General features: G+C 45.3%; 1 protein-coding gene across 31 annotated transcripts in view; it reads left to right on the forward strand.

Annotated features, from left to right (window-relative positions):
• DST (dystonin) overlaps window positions 1–23,135 on the forward strand; it is a 487,727-nt gene that overhangs the window by 352,032 nt on the left and 112,560 nt on the right. For all 31 annotated transcript variants that reach the window (XM_021098565.1, XM_021098572.1, XM_021098573.1 and 28 more), the window contains 7 exons: window positions 568–834; window positions 2,821–3,363; window positions 4,665–4,841; window positions 11,903–12,026; window positions 14,244–14,452; window positions 17,184–17,501; window positions 19,892–20,058. In XM_021098565.1, coding sequence (XP_020954224.1) covers window positions 568–834; window positions 2,821–3,363; window positions 4,665–4,841; window positions 11,903–12,026; window positions 14,244–14,452; window positions 17,184–17,501; window positions 19,892–20,058 — 1,805 coding nt within the window. The remainder of the gene's footprint in view (window positions 1–567; window positions 835–2,820; window positions 3,364–4,664; window positions 4,842–11,902; window positions 12,027–14,243; window positions 14,453–17,183; window positions 17,502–19,891; window positions 20,059–23,135) is intronic.

Below are 23,135 nucleotides of genomic sequence, written 5' to 3' on the forward strand. Positions count from 1 at the left end.
TCTCACCAGAAACTAGAATTCTGGGTTTTCATGTATGAAATGACCAAATACTGCAGACTTTGAAGAGTTGGCTTTTTTGAACTTAAGAAGTTTTTTTAATTGAGATATAGTTCATGTACAATATTATATAAATTTCAGGTGTGCAGCCTAGTGATTCACAACTTTATAAAGGTTATATTCCATTTATAGTTATTGTTAAATACTGGCTGTCTTCCCTGGACTATACAATATATCCTTGTAGCTTATTTTATGCTTAATAGTTTTTACGCTTTGTTGAATTTTTTAAAAAAAAATTTAAATGCTGTTTTGAGACTTCCTATTTGGGAAATGTGTGAGGTCTCATCATTTATAATTAAAATTTTGCAATGTATTTTTAAGAACAATGAAAACTTCGAAGTAACGACCTGTTGTAAGGCTTCATTTCGGTGTGTTCAGTTTCCCCATGTGGGTCTGGTTTCAGTTTCCCTGCTGAAATTTTAAATGATCTACATATTTGCTTTTGGAATGTCTTCAAACGAATGGCTCAGTCCACACTCATGAATACCTGTTGTGGACCTTTCTGCCCAGGTTGCAGCCGTGAAGCAGCTGGAAGAGAGCAAAACCAAAATAGAAAACCTTTTGGACTGGTTGTCAAATGTTGACAGAGACTCAGGAAGGGCAGAGATGGAACAGAAACAGGTCATTGAGCAAAACGGGACTCATTTTCAAGAGGATGATGGCAAGTCAGTGATGGGAGAAGAGGATGAGGTTAATGGGAACCTGTTGGATACGGACGTTGATGGGCAGGTTGGGGCCCCGGAGGAGAACCTGAACCAGCAGTACCAGAGGATGAAGGTACGTTGTTTTAGACACACCGTCTTGTTAAATTCACTCTTTGGGTCTGTCAAGATGAGACGAACTTAGCACGTGAGTTATCTCTTCCAACCTCAGGGGCCCTTGAGCGTAAAGTCCTTTTTCTTTTCTTTTCTTTTTGTTTTTTTGTTTTTTTGCCTATTTCTGAGCTGCTTCCTCCAGCACATGGAGGTTCCCAGGGTAGGGGTCTAATCAGAGCTGTAGCCACCAGCCTACGCCAGAGCCACAGCAATGCGGGATCCAAGCCGCGTCTGCAACCTACACCACAGCTCACGGCAATGCCGGATCCTTAACCCACTGAGCAAGGCCAGGGATCGAACCCGCAACCTCATGGTTCCTAGTCGGATTCGTTAACCACTGAGCCATGGCAGGAACCCCCCATAAAGTCCTTTTTCTAGGCTCGTCATTATGTCAGTGTAAGTTAGGTGTGAATCCTAAGCAAGTCAGAGACGACGGGAAACAGATGAGATGTGGCGTTCTTCTCCATGAAGCAGAGAGGTAAGGAATTAACAGAGGAGCAGTAACAGCCAGCGTTTGTAGATCAGCGCAGGTGGGGCAGGCACTCTTCAAGCTCATTAGGTGCCCCCGCTGCTCTGTAAGATGAGAATATGATCATTCTGGTGATGGTGAGAGTATCAGGTATAATCTTCTCATCTTACAGATGAGAAAACTGTAACTTAGGGAAGTAAGGTACCTTGCTGAGGTTACACACCTAGTAAGGGGTGGAGTTGGGGATTCAAAGTAGGCCATGAGCTCCGTCTGGCTGCTCAACTCAAGTCCGTGTTTGTAGACTGGCTTGCTGTGCCTTCCTGAGTTCATGCACGTTCTGTCTGAGCCTCAGCTCATGGGGACAGTGAAGGCTCTTGTTGAGAAGAGGGGTGAAAATCCAGGACATGGAGGAAATTAAAGCTGATGCTAATGTACCTCCTGGAGCCAAGGGAACATTTGAAAATATTTTCATTTTTATTTTTGGCTGCACCCAGAGCATGCAGAAGTTCCCCGGCCAGGGATCAAAGCGGCACTACAGCAGTGACAACACCAAATCCTTAACCACTAGGCCACTAGGGAGCTCCTGAAAAGCCGTTTTGGAAGTCACACAGTGAATTGTTTTATTTCCGTGCTGGGCTTTTGTGGGCAGATGTCTATGCTTTAGGGACCTTTGCAGTTTTGTTGTCTGCCTCTGAGTTTTTGTCTTTGGAGTGTTTGGAATAGAATTCTTTTTGTGAAGCTCTTATTATAGGAAGTTTAACATGAACCAGTGGGAGAGGGGGGATATTCATTATAGCACATTTCAAGGGGCTATTCCAGAATCTTACTGCAGTTGTCTCTAAAAAATGACAAATCCAATGAATTCTTAAAGGAACCTTATGAATCAGTTGCAAAGGCATCAGGAAAGATTAGTGACTTGACCAAGGAGAAATCCCAGGGTGGACTCAGACATACGGGTGCCCCACAGGAAACCCTTGGTTTTGTTTTTTAAAGTATTTTTTGGCCACACCCACGGAATGCTAAAGTTCCCAGGCCAGGAATCAAACCCATACCACAGCAGTGACAACACTGGATCCATAACTTCTGGGCCACCAGGGAACCCTTGTCTTTAGCCACAGCATGTCATTTGCCTTCTGACCTTTTTGCTACCAAGAATTTGGAACTCTGAAAGTGTGTCAGCCCCTCCCGTGCTCCTGGCAGCATTGGGAGGGAGCCTGGAGGCACGGAAGCCGTCAGGGTTCTGGGCCAAGCTCTCTGCTTGCGCTCTATGTCCGGGGCCAAGTGCTTGTGTGCGGTTATCTGGGTACGTCCCAGAGAAGATAGGGAGCCTTCCAATCAGCCCCCTGTGCCCTCGGGAAGTTCCCTGGTCGGAGGGAAGGGCTGGGCTCCCAGACTGGGTGTGTGGGAATCAGCTATGGGCCTGCGGGTCCTTGGTGGGCAGCCCCGCAGCCTCGTGACCTGGGCTCTGCTCTCCCGCAGGCCCAGCACGAGGAGCTGGCGGCCCAGCACCAGGCCGTCCTCCTGGCCACCCAGGCGGCCCAGGCCTTGCTGGACAAGCAGGGCCACCACCTGTCCCCGGAGGAGCGGGAGAAGCTGCAGCGGAAGGCCAAGGAGCTGCAGGCGCATTACCAGACGGCCCTGGCCGAGTCGGAGAGGAGGGTGCGCCTGACCCGCTCCCTGCGGGAGGAGCTGGAGAAGTTCGAGGCCGACTGTGGCGAGTTTGAGCTCTGGCTGCAGCAGTCGGAGCAAGAGCTCGTGAACCTGGAGGCCGGGGCCGACGACCTCGCGGGCCTGAGGGCCAAACTCAAGAGGCAGAGGAGCTTCTCGGAAGACGTCATCTCGCACAAAGGGGACCTGAGGTACATCACCATCTCGGGAAGCAGGGTGCTGGAAGCGGCCAAGTCTTGCAGCCGGAGAGAGGGCGGCGGCCGGGCTGAGCCCGTGGACACCTCTGCCACCCACAGGGAGGTGCAGGCCCGGCTGGACCGCGCCACCGACCGCTTCCGGTCCCTCTACACGAAGGTAATTCCACTCTTGACTTTCCGAGGGACCATGAATCTGTGCCTGTACTTCCCACTCTGTCCTCTTAACTTTGCCTATTTAGTTTTGTGGAAGTTCCCAGGCCAGGGATGGAACCCATGCCACACCTACGACCAAGCCAGATCCTTAACCTGGTGCAGCACCAGGGACCTCCCCGTAATCTTAACTTTTGTTTTGAAAGTGGAAGCAAGAAATCTAAAAACCAAAGCAGGGACAATGAGGTATTTTCATCCTGCTTTGCTTGGTCTTATTCATCTGCTTTGCTGCTACAAAGTGGGTCTAGAGATGAGGAACATAAATTTATTTATTTAGTTCATTCAGAGTGATTTCTAGGCAGCTTCGTCAAACTCTCTAAGACTCAATTAAAAAATATGTATTGGAGTGTAGTTGACTTACAATGTTGTGTTAGTTTCAGGTATATAGCAAAAGTCAATCAGTTATCTCTCTCTATACATCCATTCTTTTTCCCCATATAGGTTATTACACAACATCGAGTAGATTTCCCTGTGCTGTACAGCAGGTCCTTGTTAGTTATCTGTTTTGTATAAAGTAGTGTGTACATGTTAATACCATCCTCCTATTTTATCCCTTCCCTCGCTGTTTCCGCTTTGGTAACCATAAATTTGGTTTTGAAATCTGAGTTTGTTCCTGTGCTTTTGTAGCTTTTTTTTTGGTCTTTTTAGGGCCGCACCTGTGGCATATGGAAGTTCCCAGGCTAGAGGTTGAATCAGAGCCACAGCAATGCCAGTTCCAGCTGAGTCTGCAGTCCACACCACAGCTCACGGCAACGCCGGATCCTTAACCCACTGAGCAAAGTCAGGGATTGAACCCGAATCCTCACAGAGACATCAGGTCCTTAACACGCTGAGCCACAACGGGAACTCCTTCACTTCCTCTGGTCCAGATTGTCTGCCCTCCTTGTGTTCATCCGCCTTGGGCAGCACATAGAAATGATTTATAAAGTACCTGAAAGCCCTTCCATCCAGGGCACATGCATACCTGGTGTGTGAACTCCGCGGGGACGATTGACACGTAACCCTTCACTGCAGTTCACACTCGGCCCCTGTGCTTGTGTTTTTGAATTGGCGTAAACCTAGACCGTCTCTGCCTTTGGTGGTGCCTCTGACCCGTTGGGGGATGCCTCTCCCTGTAAAGGAGACCCTTTAAAGGAGAAGCCTTGTGCTTCTCCTGGACTCTGGTTGGAGTCTGGTGTTTGGAGGTTGCAGGATTATATGGAAAAGTAGTGGGTTTTAATCCCCACCCTCCTCCCTTCTGCTTTTTAGTGCAACGTTCTGGGGAATAACCTCAAAGATCTGGTGGATAAATACCAGCACTATGAGGATGCTTCGTGCGGCCTCCTTTCTGGGCTCCAGGCCTACGAGGCCTCAGCCAGCAGACACCTCTCCGAGCCCATTGCCGTGGACCCTGAAAACCTGCAGAGGCAGCTGGAAGAGACCAAGGTGAGAGGAAGAGAGAGACTCACCCCCAGGAGCCCACTGAAACCCCCACGGGAAGGGAGCGAGGGAGCCCACCGTGTGTCTCCATCTGGGGGCAGTACCACCCCCGTCTCCCCCATCCCTTGGGTTTCTCTTTATTTTATTCTTTTAGGGCTGCACCCAAGGCATCTGGAGGTTCCCAGGCCAAAGGTCAAATTGAAGCTACCACTGCTGGCCTACGCCACAGCCATAGCAACACCGGATCCTTAACCCACTGGGCGAGGCCAGGGATCAGACCCGCATCCTCATGGGTACTTGTCGGGTTCTTAACCTGCTGAGCCACAACGGGAACTCCTGGTTTCTTTCTGGTGAGAGTGTTTCTTCACCTTGGTTGGTGCAGCTGGTTTGACGCCACTGTGACTTCGTCACCCGCCCCTCCTCCGCAGACAAGGCCCAGGCCAGTCTGGGCCACTTAGGATCCTGATAGTTATTTGTTCATTGTCTTCTCCTCCTTTAGCACCGAGTGCCAGAGGGCAGGTGTTTGGTCTGTTTAGTCCCCTGCTGTGACCCCAGTCCATTGAACCGTCCCCGGGGCCCTGTGGGTCCTCAGTGAACGTTTGTATGAACAGGGGGACAGAGGGGGTGTCACGCTCCCTGTGATTCCTGTTGACTCGCCCCTGATTCACAGAGGTTCGTGTCTCGGTTATTCCCCAGCTCCCTGCTTGGAGAAGCCGCCTGCCCTTTTGAAAAGCAGGCTTGGTGTGGGAATTGTGTCTCAGCCACACCCATGGTGGCACAGTGTCCAGCCCATTGCTTGCATTTCAAGTCTATGTTAAAATCCTGATGTAAAGGGAGAGAATTTTTGAAATACTTTATCCTGCTCCCATATGACCAGTAAGTCTGAGCTGGAAAGTACCATTTCTCAAATCTGTTCTGTGCTTTTGGCAGGTGGGTAGCAACAAATTGTGGTGCCCAGGGCAGAGGGTAAACACTGCATTACCAGTGCAACCACTGCCTTTCAGAATGTGGTTGCATGTGGCAGGTACAGAGTCAGAAATCACCGCTGTGCTGTTAACAGGGGAAGCAGGTACCCTTCTGACTTCACTGTTAGGTTTTGCTTGAGGCCAGTGCCTTGCAGCTGGAAGGAAGCTAAGTCCTGGTGGGGGTGAAACATGGCAGGTTAAGGCCAGGCAGAGAGAAGGGGGTAAGCACAGGCTAAGGGGAGGGAGGAGGGCCTGGGGTGGCCGGAGAGGGCGCTGTCATTCTGGCTGCAGTTCCCCCAGCCCTGCTCCAGGCACCGGGGGGATGTCCTGGGCCAGGTCAGCCTCCACATCGTGCAGCCTCCCAGGGGTTGCCTCCTCCCTTCAGGATACATTTCTAGTCCTGGGCACTTTTCTCACAAGCCCAAGAACAGATTTGTGCTAATTAAGATTTCAGTCCCCACTAGATGCCTTGTCCAAGGACAGTGTGTGTTAGAAGAGATGTCGTTACGTTAAAGCCATTATTTTATTTGTTTCTTTCTGCTTTTCAGGGTCACACCTTCAACATATGGAAGTTCCCAGGCTAGAGGTCAGAGCGGCAGCTGCCGGCCTACACCACAGCCACAGCAACACAGGATCCAAGCCGAGTCTGTAACCTATACCTCAGCTCACAGGTAACCCACTGAGTGAGGCCACAATTGAACCCACATCCTCACAGGCTCTATATCAGGTTCTTAACTCACTGAGCCGCAATATGAACTCCCAAGGCCATTATTTTAATAGGAAATTGAAGGAGCTTAAACTATTAAGATTGCTTATATTACACTGAATTAGGAAGTTACGTATTTTCAGCATAGGAAAGCATATAAAACAGAAATAGCACGTTAGATCTGTATTAGAAAATGGATTACATCCTGTGTAAAAGGAATTTAAAGAACCTCAAAATGAGGAGTTCCTGCTGTGGCGCAGTGGGCTAAAGGATGCAGCATTGCCGCAGCTGCAGTGTAGGTCACAGCTGCAGCTTGGATTCAGTCCCTGGCCTGGGAACTTCCATATGCTGAGGGTGTGACCTTAAAAAAAAAAGTAAAGAAAAAACAGAACACTGAAATGAATACTATAGCTTTATAATGAGATCGAAGCACAGATTAATTATAAAACCAGAAGACCTTCTTGTGCCACGGAAGAGGGCTTCTCTCGTCCTAAGGCACCCAGAGAAATAGAAAATCGAGCAGCATCTCAAAGGAGAATGCATCTCAATTAAGCCACAGCATAATTTTAAAAATTGAACGTGTGATTAACGTTGTTCTGGCACCTGGGCGTGTTTCCCTCACAGACAATCTCAGCAGGTAGCAGGGATACAGTTTCTTGAGGATTAATTAGTCACCATGGCTTTCATTTTATTAACCACATCTTACAGTCATTTTTCTTGTAACAATAGTACAAACACCTAAGATTGCCTCAAAACCATCTTTTCTCCATTTGCCATACTGTATACACACACACACACACACACACACACACACACACACACACACACAGAGTGATAATACTTGCAGTCTCTTGTATGATAAATGTGATTTGGGACACTCCTTTGGTCCATTTGAACTCTTTTTGGCCAGTAACACATGGTTATTAATTTTATTACTCAAATAGCTGTGTCTGTATTGTCCGCCGTCTGGGCTAGAACGTGGTAGAATCTTCAAAATCTGCTTCCAGGGAAACCAGTGGACAAAACAATATTTTAACTCCATCTGAGGCCCAGAAAGGCAGGATCCCAGGACCGGCTGGAGGCCTGGGTTTGGAGCCGGGCACAGGGCCAGGTCACGGTGACAGCACGGACCCTCCATGCTCGCTTTGATCTCAGCCGGGGGTGATGTGTGTCAGGAAACTTTTATGAGCTGGACGCGCGCCCACAGCTTCATGAATTTCAGCCTTTTCTGGTCCAGGCCGGAGACCAAGGTCATAATTGTCAGCATTCCCTGTCACAGATGTTCCTTTCATGTCTCAGTTTCATTGAAATTCGTTAAAAATAATAGATGGCGCCCATTTGAATACTTTAATAGGCAGTTTTGTTCCAAATGGTATTGTAAGCCACTGCTCGAGCTAAATCGAAACCTGGTTACGTATTAGGCACTAAAAATTATTGACTCACTTGAACATAATTACGAAGAGAGGCATCGATGTTTTGAAGAGGTGAGGAAGAGACGCTCTTGGTAAAATCCATCTCTAAGTCTTAGACGGGTCACCGCTGGTACTGGATGTTTTTAATCAAACCATGATCACTTTTACATAAATATATTCATTTGGAGACAGTTTTGGGCCAGGCCCACTGTTAGATTTTGTAAAGACACAAAGAGGTCAGGACCCCATGTCTGCCCTTGGGAAACTTGCGTTCTGAAAAATTTTTTTTAGGAGGTGCCTTTAATTTCATTTCCTGATAACTGTGTGATGTAAATAAGTTGTCTGTGTGGCTTAGGTAAATACAATTACAGGTTAAAGAAAAAGTTACAGGTAAAAATTAGAGGTCACGTTCCTATTATGAGGAATTTCTTACCCTTACTGTAACTAAACCTGAGGGAGAATGTCCCAAACCAGTGACTCTGATGCAGATTCTTTGGCCTCTTGGAAAAGCTCTAGGAGCTGGGATTCAGATCATAGATCCCATGCTGGTCATGGTTTTTTGGGCCTTTGGACAAATTTGCAGCTGCCTGTATCTATCATTGTAGAGTCTTGGGTATGAGAATTCAGTGAGAAGATGTTTGCCACTGGCTTTAGGCATTTTTGTTGCTGTTGGTATTGTTTAAGGCTGAAATAGAGGGGGACCTTTAAAAATCTTACACCTCATATCTTTACCTAGTTACTTAATTACTCACTTACTTCTGCCAGAAATTTGTATCAAGGCCTGGTGTGCACAGCCCTCGGCCAGGCAGTGATAGCAGAAGCCCTGAATGGTATCAGTTCCTCGTTCTCAAGGAGGTTCCAGTTTGAGAAAAGAGACACATCAGGGCAGTGTTCTTCTTCAGAGGCCGTCTGTGGGGTCTTCTGGGGGCTGAACTTCCAACTAGGGGTGAGGAGAGTCAGGGAGGGCTTCCCAGCTGAATGTTAAAAGTGAGAGCCAAACTCAGGGTTACCCTGCCAAGGTCGGTGTGTGCAGACACAATGGCCTTGGGTCTGCCTTGAGCAAGTTGCTAAGGGAGCACTGAGTCATGGGATATTTCTGGAATAAGATGGGGGAGGAAGAGGAAGTTGAAGAGAATTAAAGGATAGATGTCTTTGGACCGTTGGCAGCAGGCTCCAGCATCCCCTTTATCACAAAGCAGTAGGAAGCTATGAAGGATTTTAAAGAGGGGAGTGTGGTGTGTGTCTTCCATAAAACACAGCAGGCGGCCATATCGGGAGAGACTGGAGGCAGGGCACATGGTTAGGATGTGTTTGCCAGTTAACCAGAGATACCCTGCAGTGATTCAGAGACCCAGGGCAAAAGCCCAATTTAAAGTGTTTAGCAGGTGAATTTTTTGGCTTGCTGGTTGGTTTGCATGTGGACAGGAGGGGGAGAGGCTCAGCTATTACCTGGGAGATGGTGCAGCCCCAGGAGGACGAACAGGTGCACAGAAGAGCAGGCTGAGCTCAAGTCACACATGGACAGACAGGTGTGCAGAAGAGGATGCTGAGCTCTGGTCACACATGGACAGACAGATGTGCAGAAGAGGATGCTGAGCTCAGATCACACATGGATGGACAGGTGTGCAGAAGAAGATGTTGGGTTCAGGTCATACACGGAGGGACAGATTCACAGAGGAGGATGCTGGGCTCAGGTCACACATGGATGGGCAGGTGTGCAGAAGAGGATGGTGGGCTCAGGTCACACATGGAAACATTCAGGAAGCAGCTGGAAACCAGGGCCCATGCTGGAGCTGAGTCCATCCACCATGGACATGTGGGAATTTGAACCTGAAATCGAGCATGAGGCTAGAGGTCATGCATCTCCAGTGAAATGACAGCCAAGCACTGCCCAGTGCTGGGCAGCCTGCATGGACTGAGGTGTTGGCAATGCATGGCCAGACTCCAGAGGATGGCTTCCTGGTTCCCTTATCCTTTCTGAAACAGCTGCCTCTGCTACCCTTTCCCCTTTCTTTCTTCCTTTAAGCTCTGGGGACAGACTCACCCATTTCCATCTCCCTGACCACATTTGTCCTGTCTCTTCTGCTTTCCTCGTCACTTACACGTAATTGCCCCCATGGTTCTGTGTGGCCTCCACCCCGGCACCTCTGTCCCTCCTCTGCCGTCTCCTCCTGGACCTTGACCGTGGTGCTTTCTGTCCCTTGCAGCCTACACTCTGAGCTGCCTCCACTTCCAGCTTTGCTGTTCTTTCAGCAAATGGGAAACATGAGGGTTCTTCCTGAAAGCACTTTGAAGTTGTAAATTCCCAACAGACTCTCCTCTGCCCCTAAACTGCCCCACTTCTGTTTAACGAGTACCATTCATTTCCCAGGCCCCACACTTTGAGTCCTCCTGCCGTCTTATCTCCTTTTGCCCTTTGTGGCTGCCAGCTCAGGCTGAGATGCCCACCGTAAACAGGGGTGAACAGTCCAGCATCTGAAATGAAACATGCACTAAGCGGAATCAGTAGCAGAATAACTGAGGCAAAAGAATGGATCAGTGAGCCGGAAGACAGAATGGTGGAGATCACTGCCTCCAAACAGAATCAAGGAAAAGGAATGAAAAGAAATGAGGACAGTCTCAGCGACCTCTGGGACAACATTAAACACACCAACATTCACATTAGAGGGGTGCCAGAAGGAGGAGAGAGAGAAGAGGGGCCTGAGAAAACAGCGCTACTGCAGGAAAGGAAACATTCAAGTCCAGGAAGCACAGAGAGTCCCGTATGGGATAAATCCAAGGAGGAGCACGCCGAGCCGCATACTAATCTGGCCGTGGTGCCCAGTACATCGTTCTGTGATGATGGAAGGGCCCACAGTCTGCTCTGACCAACGTTGGACCACTGGTCACTCCTGGCTGCTTAGCACTGGACATGTGGCTACTGCAGGGGAAGAGCTGAGTGTTTGGTTTTGACCTCATTTCGTATAAATTTGCAAGCTAGTGTAGTTGGTGGCAACCCCATTGAACAGCACAGTTTTAGATGATCAGCCACCAAGCCCTCTGGACTCTTCTCAACCCTGTAACCCATTCTCCTTTCCCAGCTCAGCAGGCCTTTCACACTTTCCTGCTGCTGAAGTTGCCCCGAACAGGTTTCTCTGCTTCCTTTTTTTCCCTGTTCAATGTCCCCCGCACAGCGTTACCGTTGAGCTTTCCCATAAGACAGCCGTGAGCAGCTCCCCACTGGCGGGAGAAAACGTCCACCCCTAACCTGACGCTGAGGCCTTTGCACTCCTGTGACTCTTCCTTACTCACCACACACACCGGCCCCAATGTTGGTCCATGTCTGTGTTCCTTCTGTTTGTTCTTTCTCCCCTCCTCTTCTACAGCCCAAGTCTAGCTTCCCCAGGGCCACCCCCCGGAGGCAGCCCCATCTCCCACCTCTAGTTACACCCCCCGCCCCCGAACCTTTTCTTCTCGTCTTTGGCACTTACCACTTCCTGCTTAGACAAGAAGATCCCTATGGGAAAGCTTTGTGTCTGCTTGATTTTTGTATTCTCACAAAACGTAGCAAGATTTTTTTGAAGTGATTAGCTGTTGAGTAACTTTTGTTGTATCAATGGAAATAAGTGTGACTCAGCATCGACTCATGATGTTTGCATTCCTGGTTTTCACTTGCCTGTTTTCTGGGGGTAGCGAGGTTTTGTGCAGAGCCTAGAAGTGGGATTGAGGGGGACTCAGGCTAAGGGTAGAGGTTGCAGGACCAGGAATGAGGCCAGTTACCATGAACACATGCTGAGGGGCTGTTCCAGGACTGAAATGAATGATCCTGACCCGCTGACGGTCTTGCTCATGTCACCTTCTAACTGGCCTTGTTCTAAGAATTCTGGAGTGAGTTTCTACTGATGACGCGGTCTTCCGTCCGGTCTGACTTGATCTTACTTGAGTCCATATTGGAAGTCTGTAATCGAGTCCTGCTGAGTGTAATTGAGGTGTTCGCTTCCCCAGGTTCTGCAAGGACAGATATCAAGTCAGCAGGTTGCTGTGGAGAAACTGAAGAAGACGGCCGAAGTGCTTCTGGACGCCAGGGGGTCTTTGCTTCCAGCCAAGAATGACATTCAGAAAACACTGGGTAAGTGCTCATTTCCTTGGCTTCCGGCCTCACAGGGACTTTGTAAATGAAGTTCTCGTAATAGATACGGAGGCACCTCTCACTCTGTGTCTCTGAAGAAGGCCCCGCTCCTCAGCAGGTGTATTTGGGTCTTGGGAGCAGTGGCTGGCCTGGGTGGTTCAAAAAGAATATGCCTTAAAGTTTTTAATTATTTTATTATTTCTAATGTATGTATAATATCAATATATAAATATAGTTATAATATAAATGTAAATACAGAATGTAAAGTTGTGTATAAAATAATGATTTCATGGTTATTTAGAAAATATAGCAAAAAAAATCCCTTTCTTTGTGTGATAGTCACAGAAAGTGGGACCTCACAAGCTTCTGCTGGTTGGTGGGATTGGGCTGAGTTAGACCAGAGCAGACCCTTGGCGGGATCTGTCTGCCAGAGGTGGGAGCATGGGCTTGAGAGGTGGGGGTTCCACTCTTCTTGGCTTTCTCTTCTAGGGTCTCTTCTCAGCCTCCCACATTCCTCAGTGTCACTCGAAACTCTGTCCAGTCACAGCGATGCTTTTGTCTCCCATGGGATGGGGGGTTTCTTGGGAGAAGAGCTGTTGTGTGTGACCTTTGTATCTCCTCACAGTCTTGATTGATTGATTGATTTTTAATCTTATGGCCACACCCACAGCATATGGAAGTTCCCAGGCAAGGGACTGAATCTGAGCCTCAGTGGTGACCTACGCTGCAGCCCAGCAACGCCAGATCCTTTAACCCATTGCACTGGGCCAGGGATGGAACTCAAGCCACTGCAGGGATTCCTAACCCACCACACCATGGCGGGAACTCCTCACAGTCTTGAAACTGAATGCCCAGTGGATTATCCATCAATGTGGCTGTTGTACTTTTTGTTTCGACTTTGCTGCTTTTTTCTACATGTAATGTGGGGTTTGAGGTTATTAAATACTTCTCTGGATGAGATGAAAACCTCAATAGAGCATATGGTTAACATACGTTTCAAGCCAAAAGAGCTTGCCTTAAAGTCTGAGTGGAAATTTTAGACAACGTGTAGTTGTGGCCGAGTGGTTAAGACAATGGACTAGAAGTTTTAGACAAAAGGATGAAACTGCCCTTCTAAAACCACTCTGTAGAAGAGAAATCTTTTTTTCATTCTTACATTTAGAATCTTTAGATCATGTGCCCGTGAAGTTATTTTCAGCAAGTGTATTTAGATACTCAGAGGTACACTCTGCTTATAAATCCCATACACATATTACTGTCTTATGTGCATTATAAGACAGAAAATATAAAATGTTAAAATAAAAGATGAAAATATGAATAGCGATTTCCTATCGTGGCTCAGCAGGCTTAAGGACCTGACCACCTGACGGTTGTCTCTGAGAAGATGTGGGTTCCATCCCTGACCTCCCTCACTTTGGGGTGAAGGGCCCGGTGCTGTAGGCCAGCAGCTGCAGCTTTCATTCAAACTCTAGCCCAGGAACTTCCATATGCCACAGTTCCGGGCATAAAAAGAAAAAAAAAGATAGGAATGGAAGTTCTAAGATTTTGTTCCTGTGTCCTGTTTCACTGTCCTGTCCTCACATATTGGCAACCATTGTTGTAAAGACTTGAGCACAGGGCCCTGGAGAGAAAAAAGCCTATATTATATGTAATTCTCTTATTTGAATTTGAAGAGTCATTTTGACATTTTTCCCCATTTGACCCTTTGACTTTTACTTGCTTAAAATCCATGGTACGTTATTTTAAGACCAAAACTTCTCTCAGGTATAGTTTCCTAGGAACAGGTGAAAGTATATTTAAGATATAGGAGTCTCTTTAAGATCTATTGGACTCCGAAGAAAACCAGCCACTTAAAAAATAAATCACATTCTTGGAGTCTCCTGGTGGCTCAGCAGGTTGAGGATCTGGCGTTGGCACTGCCGTGGCTTACTTAGGTCACCACAATGGTGTGGGTTCGATTCCTGGCCCAGGAACTTCCACATGCCGCAGGTGCAGGCAAAGATAAATGTTTAGCCTTTTATTTTCCACTGGGATCTTCTTTACTTTCTTTTTTGGGTTTTGGTGGTGCTCTGATAATGCATGATGAATTTATCACTTAAACCATTTTTCCTCCTCCAGTTTTAGTGTGGGAATTCTGTGACTCTCCTTAGTGTGTTTTGAGAAGGACTGGGACGAGGAGAATGCAGTGGTTAACATTTCCTGATCCTTTTTCGCTAGATGACATTGTCGGGAGATACGACAGCCTTTCCAGGTCCGTGAGTGAACGAAATGAGAAGCTGCAGGTAACAGTGACCCGGTCCCTGAGCGTGCAGGACGGGCTGGACGAGATGCTGGACTGGATGGGGGGCGTGGAGCGCTCCCTGAGAGAGGACGGCCAGGTGCCCCTGAACTCTGCTGCCCTGCAGGACATCATCAGTAAAAACATCGTGAGTGACCTAAAACTCCAAGCAGCCGCTTGTAGATGGAAACAAAACAAAACACCCAGATTTCCCAGCAGCATTTCAGACTATTCAAAACGTGTAGATATTTTCATGCTCTGCCTGGATCAAACCTTTCACTGATCCTCACTACATACCTATTTTCATCCCTAAAATTCATATATCCTGGGTTTTTCCACGTGCAGACAGAAACCTCTGTGTGAAGAGCGTGAAAGCATTAGCATAACATTATTGATGTATCTTCCTCAGTGTGTGGGTCTTGGGTTATAAACATCATTCTAGGCAGCAGGGACCAGAACCCCGTGATTCTTTTTAGGAAAAAACAGACTTACTCTCCCCAGTAACTCGAATTATCTCTGCTCTTGGGTTCTCTTGCTCAAACAGCACTTGATATGGGATAAATTAAAAATAATTATATGATAGCGTCAAGAGTCCTGAACACTGGTATAAGTTACTAAAAGTAGGTATATTAGTCTAGATTCATTAAAGTCGTACACAGTGAATGAGTGTCTGATTCAGAATTTTATTTTCAAGTTTGGGAAATATTGAGTAGAGAAACATATAAAAATGAATGTTAAAAAGAAATTGATTTTATCAAGTAATTGCTTAATAAACTATAAGTTACCATGCAAGGTTATGTGCATAAAGCCGTTAAACAAAAACACAGTTCGCATCCCCCCAAAATAATAATTGTGTGAGGAGTTCCTTGGTGGCTCAGTGGGTTAAGGATCTGGTGGTGTTACTGCAATAGCTCGGGTCACTGTTGTGGTGTGGGTTCGATCCCTGGCCCCGGAACTTCCACATGCCATGGGCGCAGCCAAAAAAATGTTTGAAAGTTATTCAGAGATCTTAAAAGTTTTCATCACAGGAAGAAACCTTGTAAGTATATGTGATGATAGATGTTGACGAGACTTAGTGTGGTGACCATTTGGAAATATTTACCACTCTCAAGTCATTCTGTTGTGTACCTGAAACTAACATACTGTTTTAACATTCTTATAGCAGATAATGTTATATATATGTCAATTATTATTATCTTTAGAAAAGAAAACAGTCATTTTACAACTCTGGTTTTTTTTTTTTTTTTTTTTTTTTTGGTTTTTTTGTCTTTTTGTCTTTTTATGGCCACACCTGAGGCATATGGAGGTTCCCAGGCTAGTGGACTAATCAGAGCTGTAGCCGCCGGCCTGCACCACAGCCACAGCCAAGCCAGATCTAAGCCACATCTGCAGCCTATACCGCTGCTCCTGGCAATGCCGGATCCCTAACCCATTGAGCAAGGCCAGGAATTGAACCCACAGCCTCATAGTTCCCAGTCAAATTTGTTTCCACTGTGCCACGACAGAAATTCCTACAGCTCATTTAATTGCAGCTGGTGATCATCAAATTCGCAGTGGTTATCTTCAGAAGTTATTACACTAGCTGTGCTATCATTTCTCGGGGTTGATCAGATACCTACAGTCAGGAACGTTGTCCCCATAAGATGAATCATATAAATCAGACTTGGTTTCTCACCAGCATTGGTAAAACCAGGCGTAGGGAAAGAACTAGGTCTGGGAACACGTGCCTGTTCTCAGGATAGCAGCTGTTTAGCCTGCCCTTATTACTGTACATACATATGTCAGTTCTATCTCACTTATAAAAGTTGTCATATACTGGGAAAAAAAAAACCAGTATAATAAACTTCAAAGATGGGTCAGTTTGAGATGAGTTGAAGCATAAAGAGATCTTTCCTGGATATAACAGCGAGGAAGGAGTTCTCACCCAGAGACAAGGGTGTGAAGTGATTTTCCGGGAAGGGGCGTGGAAGGGCTGAGTGTGCTATTTCATGAATATCATTCTTTTTTATCTTTTCTTTTTTTCTTTTTGGGGCCATACCTGCAGTACAGGGAAGTTCCCAGGCTAGGGGTCATATAGGAGCTGCAGCTGAGGCACGCATCATAGCCATGGCAACACGGGATCTGAGCCGCATCAGTGACCTACGCCATAGCTTGCAGCAGCAATGGATCCATAATACACTGAATGAGGCCAGGGTTTGAACCTGCATCCTCATGGATACTAGTCACGCTCTTAACCTACTGAGCCACAACAGGAACTCTTGAACATCATACTTTGAAGAGGGTGGCCCCACACACCTGCTTGTTCAGCAGGGCCTCTGCCAGCTGCCCAGGTTAATCAGATCCATCTTCTTGGTGTCTAGCCTTTTAAAAATCAGACCTGTGGGAGTTCCCTTTGTGGCTCAGCAGGTTAAAGACCTGATGTTGTCTCTGTGAGGATGTGGGTTTGATCCCTGGCCTCACTCAGTGGGTTCAGGATCCCACATTGCCACAAACTGTGATGTAGTTCACAGATGTGGCTCAGATGTGGCGTTGCTGTGGCTTTGTTGTAGGTCACAGCTGCAACTCTGATTCGACCTCTGGCCCAGGAACTTCCATATGCTGCAGGTGTGACCCTAAAAATTAAAAAAAAAAAAAAAGAGTCAGGACCGTGGATAATCTTGGGTTCCAGGAGATGCTGGGGTCACCTTTCCAGGGCACCCAGCCAGCTGTTGTCCTCTGTCCTCGTGGGGGCTGGGGATGGGACGTCCCCAGGGGTGGATCAGCTTGTCAGGGCATCCCCTTAGCCTGTGTTGTTATGATGAGTAGTTGCGAACACCCCGTGACTGCATTTCTAAGCATCCTTAGGTTATAAACCACAGGCCCCGTTTGGTTCGTTTCAGATGTTGGACCAGGACATCTCCGGGCGGCAGAGCCGACTCAAGGCCATGACCGAGAAGGTGGAGAGGTTCACGGAGACCTCGGATCCATCCACCGCGTCCTCGCTGCAGGCCCGGGTGAAGGACTTGTCCCTCCGGTTTTCTGAAGCCAGTCACCGACACAAAGAAAAACTTGCCAAAATGGAAGAACTCAAAACCAAAGTGGAGCTGTTTGAGAACCTCTCAGAGAAGCTCCAGACCTTCCTAGAAACAAAAACCCAGGCTCTCACGGAGGCAGACGTGCCCGGGCGCGATGTCACCGAGTTGTCCCAGTACCTGCAGGTGTGTCCTCTGCCAAATTCGTGAGGCCGATTAAGTCTCTCAGCAGCTAAGACCTGCTCGTATGTTTATTGGAAGAGTTAATAATTAATAAGCATCATTTTAATAGATGAGTAAAGATCTATTTTTCCTCCTTTAAAACTTCAGAGACCATCTTCTCCTTGAAGCCTTTGCTCATTGCTCACAAGTGAAGGTCATGTCTTATTTTCCATACATCCTAGGTGATGTTTGTTATCTATGTGCCAGAACCCAGACAGATTATGAAGAGTGCATTTTTTTCACATTAACTCTTCATCCATTTATTTTAAATCTACATGTGTCTTTAAATTTGAAGTGCATTCTTATAACACAGAATTGGGTCTTGTTTTTTGAGCCATTCTGACAGTCTCTGTCTTTTAATTGGTGCATTTTTTTTCAATTTAATTTTTATTTTATGTTGGTGTATAGTTGACTTACAATGTTGCATTAGTTTCAGGTGCATGGCAAAGTGATTCAGTGATACGTATACATATATTCATTCTTTGTCAGGTTCTTTTCCCGTCCAAGTGATTACAGAGTATTGATTAGAGTTTCCTGTGCAGTACAGTAGGTCCTTGTCAATTAACTCTTGTATAGAGGAGTGTGTATCTATTGATCCCAGACTCCTAATTTATCCCTCCCCACCACACTTCACCTTTGGTATCCATAAGGCTGAGAGTCTGCTTCTGTTTTGCAAATAAGTTCATTTGGTATCGTATTTTTAGATTCCACTCCACAGTTAAGTGATATCATGTGATATTTGTCTCTCTCTAACTACCTTCACTTAGTATGATAATTTCTAGGTCCATCCATTTTGCTGCACATAGCATTATTTTTCTTTTTATGGCTAAATAATATTCCATTGTATGTATATGTACCACATCTTATTTATCCATTCATCTGTCACTGGACATTTAAGTTGTTTCCACATCTTGACTGTTGTGAATAGTGCTGCTGTGAACATCAGGGTGCATGTATCTTTTTGATGTATGGTTTTCTCTGGATATATGCTCAGAAGTGGGATTGCTGAATTATATGGTAGTTCTATATATAGTTTTTGAAGGAATCCCCATACTTTTCTCCATAGTGGTTGCACCAATTTACATTCCCACCCTCAGTGTAGGAGGGTTCCCTTTTCTCCACACCCTCTCCAGTATTTATTGTTTGTAGACTTTTTGTGATGGCCATTCTGACAGGGGCTTTGCGTTTCTCTAGTAATTTCATAATTATTTCTCTAACAATTAGTGATGTTGAGTATCTTTTCATGTGGTTTTCAGCCATCTATATATGTCTTTGGAAAAACGTCTATTTAGGTTTTCTACGTCTTTTTTGATTGGGTTGTCTTTTTTTTAATATTGAACTGCAGGAGGTGTTTATGTATTTTGTAAATTAATCTCTTGTTGGACACTTTGTTTGCAAATATTTTCTTCTATTCTGTGGGTTGTCTTTTCATTTTATTTATGATTTCCTTTGCTGAGCAAAAGCTTTTAAGTTTAATTAGATCCCATTTGTTTGTTTTTATTTTCATTACCCTAGGAGACAGATGTGAAAAGATATTGCTGCAATTTATGTCAGAACTTTCTGCCTTTGTTTTCATCTAAAGTTTATAGTATCCGGTCTTAGATTTAGGTCTTCACTCCATTTTGAGTTTATTTTTGTATGTGGTGTTAGAGAATGTTCTCATTTCATTCTTTTACATGCAGCTATCAAGTTTTTGCAGCACCACTTATTGAAGAGACTGTCTTTTTTCCACTGTATGTTCTTTCCTCCTTTGTCATAGATTAGTTGACCACAGGTGTATGGGTTTTTCTCTGGGCTTTCTATTCTGTGTCACTGATCTATAATTCTGTTTTTGTGCCAGTTACACTGTTTTGATGACTGTAGCTTTGTGGTATAGTCTGAAGGCAGGAAGCCTGTTTCCTCTGGCTCCATTTTTCTTTCTCAGGATTGCTTTAGCTATTTGGGGATCTTTTGGGTTTCCATACACGTTTTAAAATTTTTTGTTCTAGTTCTGTGAAGAATGTCAGTGGTAATTTGATAGGGGTTGCAGTGAATCTGTAGATTTCGCTGTATAATATGGTTATTTTGATAATATTGATTCTTCCAATCCAAGAACATGGTATATTTTTTCCATCTGTTTGTGTCATCTTCAATTTCTTTCATTAGCAAAAGAGTGCATTTTGAAATTAAGGTCACCGTATTCTCTTTCAAACAACCTGCCTGCATGTTTATAAGGTGCTGACCGTGGGCAGGGTCATTCTGTGACATTCCAAACAGAGCCATTCTGGACCCATGCAAATGCCTACATCCTGACAGAATGCCGTTTGGAGATCTTGTAACCTCTCATATTGATGAAATATCTAAATGTTTTGTAGGAATCAACTTATGAATTGCAAGAATGCAAGAAAGATCTTGAAGTTTTGCAGAATCTCTTGAAGGAAATCTCCAACCATGGTTTGCCAGGTGATAAGGCTCTGGTCTTTGAAAAAACAAATAACTTGTCAAAGAAATTCAGGGAAATGGAGGATACCGTCAAAGAAAAGTAAGCACCACTTAGGAAATTCGGTTTTGTTCTACTTTTTTTTATTTATTTATTTATTTATTTATTTATTTATTTATTTTGCTATTTTAGGGCTGCACCCGAGGCATATGGAGGTTCCCAAGCTAGGGGTCAAATCAGCCTACCCCACAGCCACAACAACATGGGATCCAAGCTGTGTCTGCGACTTACACCACAGCTCACAGCAATGACGGATCCCCAACCCACTGAGCGAGGCCAGGAATCAAACCCACATCCTCATGGATCCTAGTCGAGTTCATTAACCACTGAGCCATGAAGGGAACTCCAGATTTTGTTCTACTTGATAGGAATTAGAATGAATGTTTTTATTTATTTATATAGATACCTGGAACAGTTTTGGAAACTTGAGGATAAGCACAGGGCTACTTTATGAGTGCTTTTATTTTTTTTAATTTAATTTTAATTTTATTTAGGTTTTTTTTTTTTTTTTGGCTACACCTGTGGCATGTGAACATTCTCAGGCTAGTGGTTGAACCCTTGCCACAGCAGTGATAATGCGGGATCTTTTACCTGCTGCACCATATGGAAACTCCTATAAGTGCTTTTATGTTAATTTTTGCTATTAAAATCAAGTGTATTTTTGTTAAAATATTTAGGAGAGAAATTCGGTTTTTTGTTTTTTGGTTTTTTCTTTGGTCTTTTTGCCTTTTTCTAGGGCCACACCCATGGCATATGGAGGTTCCCAGGCTAGGGGTCTAATCGGAGCTACAGCTGGCAGCCTACACCACAGCCACTGCAATGTGGGATCTGAGCCGCGTCTGGGACCTACACAACAGCTCACAGCAGCGCCAGATCCTTAACCCACTGAGGGTTAAATTACGTTTTCCACAATTTTAGATCAGACATGATTCCATGAACATATAAGAAACAAGAGAATGAACCTCAACTAAGATAAAAAACTACTGGGACATAAAGCTTGTGACGATACCGTGCTAGTTTTAGAATCTATGTCTGGCTTTTGCTCAAGTTCACACAGAAGCCTCCCCAAGATAGAAAGTAGTCATTTCCCTTTTAATTGTTCTTAATTTCTTCAGAATTCTCTCCCTACAACTCTGTTTTTTTGGATCTTTTGGTGGGTTTTTTTTGGGGGGGGTTATGACATGTGAAAGTTCCCAAGCCAGGGATTGAACCCAAGCCACAGTAGTGACAATGCCAGGTCCTTAACCTGCTGAGCCACCAGGGAGCTCTTTTCCTTACAATTTTGGGGTGCTCTCTGTACTACTGATGGAGCACGGTTTCCAAGACATTTAGTTCCCATTGCACAGAAGAAATATTCTCGATTTTCCTGGGTAAAACTCTAGCTTGTTTCTTTTGTCACGTGGTCCAATTAAAACCACGTGGTCATCAGTGGTTGGCTAATGTGCGCTGGACTCTGATGTGCCGTCATTCCCGTCATTCCACATGGTGCACGTTGCCATGCACATCTCATGCAGGAAACAAATCTACCTGCCCTCCCAGAGGCTGGTGTGCTGGTGTGTGCTGCGTGCACGGGGGTCCATGTAGTCACAGTAGAGCTCCCTGAATCTCCGTGGGGGCGTATCCATTACAGGCCGGCCTCACTCAGTCTCAGCTTATCTTTGGAGCTTTGAATCTGTCCTCTCTTAAGACCCGGTTTACCCAATTTAGATAGAAATTTCACTCCAAGTATTATATTAGCAAAGTAGTGAGGCACTCATCCTTGAAATCATGGGGGGAGAAAACTGGACAATATACTTAGACCAGTGATAAGTTAGTAAGTACAGAAGGATCAGTGCTCACAACGACTTTGGAAACATGCAGGTGATTTTCGTTTTCTTTAGGTGTTTACATCTTGGTACGTCATTGCATTTCAGGATTTTCAAGTAGCAGGAGGATGCCATTATATCCACTTCAGTTTGAAATATTCTTATTTGAACATTATTTGCTAGAATAACATTTTTTTTCCCTAAAGCTCGGGAGTTCCCTGGTGGCTCAGTGGGTTAAGGATTTGTTGTTGTCACCGCTGTGGCTCCAGTCGCTACTGTGGCACAAGTTTGATCCCTGGCCCAGGAACTTCCACATGCGGCAGCCAAAAAAATAATAATAAGCTTATTTTACTCATATATCAGAAGCAATAAAAATTCTAGTTTATTTCTTTATAAAGGTCTTGCAACTACGCAGTTTTTGCTTTAACCTTTAAGAGAATCACAATTCATTGTGTCATGTAAATACTGTTCCTCATGTTGATTTTCTGCTTGAGAATGTGTTTTGTGTATGAGAAAGAAAAGGCATTTCACTGGGGAATGTTTTCATTGCGGAATAGCACAGAAATAAGCAGTTTGTGTGAGTTTTCAGATGTATGTTAAAGCATCGAATTTATACACTGAATTTCAACTTGACTTAGGCTGTGTCTATCTGTTTTTAGTAACTTGAAGTATAATCAGCTAAAACGGTATAAAATATCAAAGTAAGCCTTATTTTTTAAAAGGTATTTACCACAGTCTTCATGTTTTCATCATTTTTTAAACGTCTAAATTTTCTGCTAGGACATTTGTTTGATGCTTTGGTGCAGAATTAATATAAGTAGTTCTCAGTCATGAAAAAAAGAAACAAAGGGAATTCTCTTTGGTGCAGCAGGTTGAGGATCCAGTGTTGTTACTGTAGCGGCTCAGGTTGCTGCTATGGCATGGGTTTGATCCTTGGCGCAGGAAAGCAGACAAGAACAAAAGTTTTAAGACCCAGTTTCCCTACCTTCAGAAGTGAGTGTAGTGTGATGCAGATACCACCAGGTGGTGCTGCCTTTCCCTCAGGTCAGTGATTGTCTGTTTCCCTTCTGGTTCCCAGCCTGCTGGCTTTAGGTACCATATAAAGTGTACAGATCAAAGCTGACTGCCTCTAAATAATGATAGAACCATTTATATGGCCATAGAGTTTGTGCAGCATTGCAGAGTGCTGTTGCATATGGGTTACAGGTTTCCTGCCTTTGTCTGTGGGCTTTTCCTGAGCAGACAAGGGTTTTTTAGCTGATTTCACCTGCCACCTATGAAACTTCCCTCCTGGGTCAAGGTCAGAGGGGACAG

Source organism: Sus scrofa, chromosome 7 (genome assembly GCF_000003025.6).
Source record: "Sus scrofa isolate TJ Tabasco breed Duroc chromosome 7, Sscrofa11.1, whole genome shotgun sequence".
Taxonomy (NCBI): domain Eukaryota; kingdom Metazoa; phylum Chordata; class Mammalia; order Artiodactyla; family Suidae; genus Sus; species Sus scrofa.